A 9,106-nucleotide genomic window follows, 5' to 3' on the forward strand; every position below is an offset into this window, starting at 1 on the left:
AAATAGAAAGGGAATTGCAGTAAAGTATCTTGATGCAGCCAGAGCCAAGAAGTATCATGGAGACTAGAAAGGAGAAACAATAACCAAGCAGCTAGGCCTGTCTTCAAACTGTCACACTCTCTCTATGGACTCTAGTCATGTCTGCTGGAGGTTATCTCTCATCCCATCAGTCTTGAGCAAAGGCTTAGAGCCAAATGCAACTGTAGTAAGGAGAGAGATGTGTAAACAATCAGCCAAGACAGCTTTAAGACCAGGAGCAAACAACCACGTCTGCTGTTGTTGGTTGCTGGTTTCTAAGAGGACTGAACAGATAAATGTTCTCTATATAAACTGGTTTCTCTTCGTGCATCTTTATCTCTCCCTCTATCCCTTCGTCTTTCCCCCTGCTCCCCCCTCTCTGTATCTATCTTTCTCTATTTGTTTCTCTCTCCCCTTATCTCTCACTCTCTCTTACCTCCCCATCCCTCCCTCCCCCATGTCTCCCTCCCCCATTCCTCCCTCCCTCCCTACTCTCCTCTCCCAGTGTGTAACGAGGACTACCCATGTGAGGGGATGAGCCGCCATGCTACCTTTAAGAACTTTGGCATGGCGTTCCTCACTCTGTTCTAGGTCTCCACTGGGGACAACTGGAATGGGATCATGAAGGTATGGATGGACTTCTTCATGGTGTTCTATGGAGTGTTTATTACAATAAATTAGATCGTTGATCATCTAATACTTTAATCTAAAATTACTTGGATTACCATGTTTCAATGTGTTGCTATTTTAATTCAGGTTTCATTTTGAATTCTGTGGTTGGTATTTGGTGCCTGGCTTCTTAGCTGCTTTGAAGGGTGTAGTTTCAGAGTAATTACAAGACCTGTAGCCCTAAGGGCAGGCCCCAAGCCTATGTTAAATCAAATCAAACTTTATTTGTCACATGCGCCGAATACAACAAGTGTAGACTTTACCGTGAAATGCTTACTTACAAGCCCTTAAAACCTGTTGAGGACAGGCGTTCCGCTAGCGGAACCTTTGACGATCTTCATCAGATGGCACTCCTAGGACATCATGTTACACAATACATGTATGTTTTGCTCTATAAAGTTCATATTTATATCCAAAAACAGCATTTTACTTTGGCGCGTGATGTTCAGAAAATGTATTGGTGAAAACATCCGGTAAATTTACAAAAATACTCATCAAAAACATTGACAAAATACATAACAATTATTTTAAGAATTATAGATACAGTACTCCTTTATGCAATCGCTGTGTCAGATTTTAAAGTAGCTTTACAGAGAAAGCACATTTATCAATATTCTGAGTACATAGCTCGCCATCACAGCAAGCTATACAGACACCCGCCAAGTTCGGGGCAACCTAAACTCAGAATTCGTATAAATATTCTCTTACCTTTGCTGATCTTCGTCAGAATGCACTCCCAGGACTGCTACTTCCACAAGAAATGTTGTTTTTGTTCGAAATAATCCATATTTATGTCCAAATACCTCCGTTTTGTTCGTGCGTACAGAGCACTATCCAAAGGCATAACGCGCGAGCGCGGTACCAGAGATGAAAAGTCAAAATGTTCCATTACCGTTCTTAGAAGCATGTCAAACACTGTTTAAAATCAATCTTTATGGTATTTTTAACGTAAAAATGCGATAATATTCTAACCGGACAATAGCATATTCATTCAAGAAGAAAAGAAGGAACGGCGCGCTCGTGGGATCACGCATATCCAATCCCTTTGTCCCCAGGCAGTCCACTCAGTGATTGAGCTACTATACTCTGCCCAGTGACAGGAGAATGCTGATGGGCATTCTTTGACAGCCAATGGAAGCCAAAGTACATTCATCTCTTGGAGACAGAACACGTCTCCTTCCTGAGCGGTATGACAACTGCTTCCATGGATGAACTAGACTTGTGGAGGTCTACAATTTTTTCTGAGGTCTTGGCTGATTTCTTTTGATTTTCCCATGAAGGTAGGCCTTGAAATACATCCACAGGTACACCTCCAATTGACTCAAATGATGTCAATTAGCCCATCAGAAGCTTCTAAAGCCATGACATCATTTTCTGGAAATTTCCAAGCTGTTTAAAGGTGCAGTCAACTTAGTGTATGCACACTTCTGACCCATTGGAATTGTGATACAGTGAATTATAAGTTAAATAATCTGTAAACAATTGTTGGAAAAATTACTTGTGTCATGCACAAAGTAGATGTCCTAACCGACTTGCCAAAACTATAGTTTGTTAACAAGACATTTGTGGAGTGATTGAAAAACAAGTTTTAATGACTCCAACCTAAGTGTAAGTAAACTTCCAACTTTAACTGTACCTCCTCTGTCTCCCGTAATTTGAAATAACTAATTTGAATTTATTTATATCCAAAAAATGCTGAACTATCACTCTTCAGTCTTAATCTCTCTCCAACAATGTCACCAAGTTTCTCAACACATAGTTTCTCAACACACAGAACCACCATAATGCTCTTTGGCACAATCCCAATACAACACACTAGATTCATTCTCTGACCTAATTCTATGATTGGATGGACAACATGTCAGTTCATACAAAAGCTTTGATAGGTTTGAGGACATTCTCCGGAAGTGGTCATACTTACCACGTATGTCTATGGATGGGGGTGATTCTTTCGAACCTCCTTGGTTTTGTATTGAAGTCAATATAGCCAGAAGAGAACGGAAGCTAGCAGTCCTCCGGCTACACCATGGTGCTACGCCAGACAGTGCTGTTGAAGTTACTGAAGACCTTCATTGCAAAACAGTGTATTTTAATCAATTATTTGGTGACATGAATATATTTTGTATAGTTTGATCTAAAAAGGATAACTTTTTCAATGTTTCCCTGTATATATTAATTTTTCTTTTATCACTGAGGAGTATGGTCCTCCCTTCCTCCTATGAGGAGCCTCCAATGGAATGGAAGATATGTTTTTGTAATATGGTGGAAAATTAGAAGATTTTGTTATAATACTGTTTAAGCATCGAATAAGGTTTCTCAGTACTGTCTCATCTGTGTCTGTGGGACTGAGTTGGGCCTCTCGGGCTTGGCGCTGGTAATTCATTTTTGATGGCTTGGTGATAAAACCTACAGCCTGCATTCCATTGAATGATTATTCTCTGTGAAATGCTGGCCTGTCTTCCAGGGCCATGTGAACCCTCTCTCCAGTTTCTCTCCCACATGCATATGCACACTGGACTTCAGAAATGTTGATAAGGACACATTGTCCCATGTTGCATTAGTATCTGTGTTTTAATGAGTGCGAAATGGAGACGATAACCCTGTATGAACAAGCATTAAATGACCTAGAGACAGAAATCTTGTACATCTTGCGGTCTGTTGCTTGATAGCACAATGTACCTTTGTATAATTCTAAACATCTGTTTTTGTCATGAACATTCAGGAGGATGTACTTTGCTATAAAGAGCTTTAACCCTGATCACTTATGAGGGTCGTTGACCAGCTCCATTATTGCAATAATTAATAATAAAGTTTGATTGTTTTGAAGAAATCTAAAAGTCTCTCTCCTTTGAGTCAGAAATATTCCATGACAATATTTGGCGACGAGGTTTATGGGTGACTAACTCCATTTTCTTGCTGATACAGTGCCTTGCAAAAGTATTTATCCCCCTTGGCGTTTTTCCTATTTTGTTGCATTACAACCTGTAATTTGAATGGATTTTTATTTAGATTTAATGTAATGGACATAGACAAAATAGCCCAAATTGGTGAAGTGAAAAAATAAATAAATAAACTTGTTTCAAAAAATGCTAAAAAATTAAAAACGGAAATGTGGTGCGTGCATATGTCTTCACCCCCTTTGCTATGAAGCCCCTAAATAAGATCTGGTGCAACCAATTACCTTATGAAGTCACATAATTAGTTAAATAAAGTACACCGGTGTGCAATCTAAGTGTCACATGATCTGTCACATGATCTCAGTATATATACACCTGTTCTGAAAGGCCCCAAGAGACTGCAACACCACTAAGCAAGGGGCACCACCAAGCAAGTGGCACCATGAAGATCAAGGAGCTCTCCAAACAGGTCCGGGATAAAGTTGTGGAGAAGTACAGATCAGGGTTGGGTTATAAAATATTATCAGAAACATTGAATATCCCACGGAGCACCATTAAATCCATTTTTAAGAAATTGAAAGAATATGGCACCACAACAAACCTGCAAAGAGAGGGGCGCCCACCAAAACTCACGGACCAGGCAAGGAGGGCATTAATTAGAGAGGAAACAAAGAGACCAAAGATAACTTTGAAGGAGCTGTAAAGCTCCACTCTGGAGATTGGAGTATCTATCCATAGAACCACTTTAAGCCATACACTCCACAGAGCTGGGCTTTACAGAAGAGTAGTGAAAACAAAGCAATGAAAAAAAAATTTTGCAACATGTTTGCACAAAAAACATTGTAACCATTTATGCCAATACTTTTGTCTGTAATAGATTTTTTGAGCCAGGTTTAAGAAAGCATAAATACGTCAGGGTCAACAGTTTTTATCCATATATTCACAAAATCTAGCTTCGGCAGAAGACTTCTTACATTCATATGCAGAAACTTCATGCCACTCTGACTACTTAATTGGGCAGAGGTAAAAATGTCAGGACCTGGGTTAGATTGCACATTTCCAGACAGTAGAAGCAGCAAGATAAAGGCTAGATCGAGGGTTTCAACATTTGGATTTACAGACAGCACTTGAATGATAATCCACAGTCACCAGAGCCTTAATGCCACATATTTCAGGAGATGTGTAATGCCCAGAGACATGGTTAGGTACCAAGAGAATAGTCCTGACATGCAAGCGCAAGAGTCTGATTACTCCCATGTTGTTTGGGAAAAATGTGCGTAGTTCTCGTGTGCATTTACAGAGCAAGCGTGTGGTTTCTCCCAAAACACGAGGGAGAAGCTGTCATCTATTTCCTCATTCACAGAGCAATGGGCTCTAAAAGTATAGCCAACATTGTAAAAACCAAGGGTAGACAACAGCAAAATGAGCAATAGCAGCATGTTTGTTTAACACAGCACTAAGCACATACAAAGTTATTAACATAAAAATCTAAGATATGTATCCAACACAATCCTAATCTCCTATTATTAAATGAGCTATGACTTCAAATAAGTGGAATAGAAGGTGTCTATTCCACTTAATGGGACACTGTATTATCTGATGTGTCTTACGTAGGATTCTTTCTTCCAGGACTGATGGAAGTCCACTACAGTATGTATTTTAAGGGAGCTTCCAAATTAAATAAGGCCTGGCCATTTTTGTTTGTTTTTGCCCTACGCTTTACCAGCACACATACCTACAACCCACTTGTTATGAATATTTATTAGTGGTTTTAATACTGTGTTTGATTTATTGTGTGGGGTCCAGTGGCGATTTTAGCAGGTAAATCTTGTTGGGGCAAAAAATAAAATAAAATGGGATGCATGCCAGCAAAGCCAATACATTAATTGCACCATAACGGTGACAATCTGTGCCCACAAACTGTAAGGGCCGACATAAAGCTGTCCAAACAGCAGTCCCAACATCTTACTACTGCTACACCTGGCTATCAGCATAGCCTTGTCTGGCAGCGTAACAATTCATTCAGCCTCATTTACTGCCTTTAAAAAAAACATAACTGAACTGGCTGACTTGCTTAAACAAATGTGGTTTCTAATGACAATTGAGATGTACAAACTATGGCATAAAGGAACAACAAGCGGATAAGAGGCTATCTGTAATTTCAATTAAGAGAACTGTATATGTGCAATCATCTAAACAATATTTCCCCTGACACATATAAATATCACTCATTACTTTGATCCTGGGCCGTGCCCAACCTCCATTGGTCCCATGTTGGCTGCCCACCATAATATGGGCCCTGTGGAAAATGTGACTTCACTTCAGCCTTACTGAGTGTAACCCAGCCTTCCTTCCCCCATCATTTATGGACAGATTTAGCCTCCCCTTCCAAATTCCAAATCACTGAAGGGAAAATAGTAACGCTGTCCAGGACTGGGATTTATAGCAATCTTTGGGCCATTCCATAGATGGAAAAACTTTAATTGGAGACAGATGTTGTATTTGTTAGACTGATGAGGCTAGGGTAAAAGTACAGGAAAGGGTTTAGCAAGGTGTAGCCATACTCTATAGCTCTCGTCACCAGAGCCATGTAAAGACTTCACGTCAACACTATACCCACTGAACACACACTGGTTGAATCAATGTTGTTCCACATCATTTTAATGTGGAATATACATTGAATTGACATCTGTGCATTGTGGGTACTTACTATAACAATGGTTTGATAGAACCATCTTTGTTTCAGAAGTTATGGGTCAATTCCTATCAGCTAACTCTCAGCTAATTGCACATTTGATGTTTTTCAGTTGATGCATTTCTCTCTCTCTCTCCCCCTTCTCTCTCTCTCTCTCTCTCCCCCTTCTCTCTCTCTCTCTCCATTTTTCTATCCCTCTCTCTCTATCCCTTCTCTTTCTATCCCTCTCTCTCTATTCTTTCTCTCCCTCTCTCTGTCTCTCCCTTCTCTCTCTGCAGGGTGTTGTGGTAAAGAACATGTCCTTCAAGTTGGGCCAGACCCTGACCATCACAGGGATCCCTAACTCTGAAGCAACACAGTGAGTAGCTAACCCCCTTCAGACACAATTCATTGTCACTCCACTTCTCAGTCAGCAGCCTAAAGACATCATAGAGAAACTAGTCACTGTATCACGAGAATGATCCGTTCATATTCACAACATACATTATCAAACTACAACGGAAAAGTAGATTATAGCTATAAACTGTTTCTGTGTAATTATCAATCCAGACTCTTTCCCTGTAGGTTAAAGGATGTTCCTTATCCCTTATCTGTGTCTGTGTGCTCCTCTTCCCTTACTGTAGTTTTGTCATCAATGTGGGCAACAGCGAGGATGACCTCGCCTTGCACATGAACCCTCGCTTCGACGCCCACGGAGACACCCGGGCCGTGGTGTGTAACTCCTACCATGGAGGCAAGTGGTGTGAGGAGCACAGAGCGGGAGGATTCCCCTTCAACCAGGGAGAGGAGTTTAAGGTGAGAAATTACACTGTGTGTGTGTGTGTGTGCACAAAGGTGGATGTGTGTGTTTGCTTTCAATTTAACCCATGCTGATGTGAATGTCCTCCTCTCTCCCCATGTGTGTAATGGAGTTCTACCTGGGACCTCTGGTGGTAATAACTTGCAATCACTGCATCCCAAATACCTAAGCACCTCTTTAGATAAAAATGTGTAATTACTTCTCTCTCTCAGATAAATATCACCTTCACCAAGGAGCAGTTCCTGGTAGCTCTTCCCGACGGCTTGGTGATCCACTTCCCCAATCGCCAAAGAGACGAAAAGTATAAATGCATCGACTTCGAGGGCGAAGTCAGGATCCAGAGCATCGAGATCATTTAGAGATGAGTTTTAAGTTAGTTTTAATGCTGCCATTCCTAACCAATGGATGGAGCCACTAACAGTGAAATCTACAAGTAAAAAATATATTTTACCATAGCAGCACATTACAAGCTTGGAGGTGTTGAAATGTGAAAAGTTCCCTGGTAGTTAAATGAATATCAATTGTTTTATTGAAGATAAATGTGTCTTTCATTAATGTGGAACAATCATTCCAGATCATTCCAGAAGTGGTTTAAGAAAAGTGCAAAATATTTGCTAATTAAAATTATATATTTTTTAACCATTTCAGATTGTATCTTCCTTTCTGTAAATGTGTGATTCTAATAAGCATGTTTTCTTTTTGTAAATGTCTGTGTAGTTAGATATCGTTTCTGCATAATAGCGCTTTGGATAGGCTAGTATTCTTCAGTGACTTTATTACATGCATAACAAGATGTTAGGCTACAGATTAATGAATGTAGCCTCATTATAAATGCATTAAATCAGCGATTCAACTCCTGTGCGGTTATATAGTCATTTGTAACTAATTATCAAACCCATCCTGGTCCTCACTACACATTTACTGGTTGAACACCCAGCTGTATTTGATTATGATACTTATAGAATAACCATGTGTTAGTAATGCAGCATTACCTTTCTATGCCAGTTAATTGAACCACATTAAACCACAACCACTCTTCAGCCTATGACAATGAGCATATGCCTAGCTTAAGAGGAGTTGAGACATGTCACACATTTAATGCATGTAAATACAGTGAGATACGTGAAAGAAATCCACCGCAAATTACACTGTTCATTAGAATATACATTCATCGAATTTGTTCCCTTGTATTTGATTGGTCGAGCACGGTTTGTGTCAATAAAGTTTGAAAATCGCAACACTTACAGAGTGAAAACACTGCCTGTACCAAGCTGTTTGTTTGACCTGCAGTTTTGAAAGATTTCTACTGAAATGCCTAGTAAATAAAAGCTTTAGTAACAAGACATTCATCCTTCCGTTCTCAGAGTGCCTAGATGGGAAAAATAAGCCCAAAGATCAATGTTGCTTTTTTGTTTACTAAGTGGTGGCCATTATCCCCTTAGTTTTTCTGCCAGTCTGTAGACTACCCTTTTCCAAAGAGCACTATACCCCATGGCCTATTGGCCTTATGGTTTTAACCCATTTGACCACACCAGCACATCGTTTTTTCCTAAAGACTAACTTTGGTTTTAGGCACAAGATATAGCCAGCATACAGGACTATATACACTTTTCCACACATATGGCTAACATAGGAACTACAATGTTCCTTCCTGAAGACAAACAATGTATACGAAACGCTTCAGTCTGGTTTTAGACCCCATCATAGCACTGAGACTGCACTTGTGAAGGTGGTAAATGACCTTTTAATGACGTCAGACCGAGGCTCTGCGTCTGTCCTCGTGCTCCTAGATCTTAGTGCTGCTTTTGATACCATTGATCACCACATTCTTTTGGAGAGATTGGAAACCCAAATTGGTCTACATGGACAAGTTCTGGCCTGGTTTAGGTCTTATCTGTCGGAAAGATATCAGTTTGTCTCTGTGAATGGTTTGTCCTCTGACAAATCAACTGTAAATGTTGGTGTTCCTCAAGGTTCCGTTTTAGGACCACCATTGTTTTCACTATATATTTTACCTCTTGGGGATGT

The 9,106-nt window shown here is 40.0% G+C and overlaps 1 protein-coding gene across 1 annotated transcript; it reads left to right on the forward strand.

Annotated features, from left to right (window-relative positions):
- Positions 1-6,548: 6,548 nt before the first annotated feature.
- On the forward strand, positions 6,549-7,452 carry LOC115170709 (beta-galactoside-binding lectin-like; the record flags this gene model as incomplete). The annotated part of the gene is made up of 3 exons (XM_029726943.1): positions 6,549-6,637; positions 6,903-7,074; positions 7,291-7,452. Coding segments are annotated over 3 exons (408 nt in total), but the record flags the coding sequence as incomplete, so codon positions are not given.
- Between the last annotated feature and the right edge of the window lie 1,654 nt (positions 7,453-9,106).

This window comes from Salmo trutta, chromosome 32, assembly GCF_901001165.1.
Source record: "Salmo trutta chromosome 32, fSalTru1.1, whole genome shotgun sequence".
Taxonomy (NCBI): Eukaryota; Metazoa; Chordata; class Actinopteri; order Salmoniformes; family Salmonidae; genus Salmo; species Salmo trutta.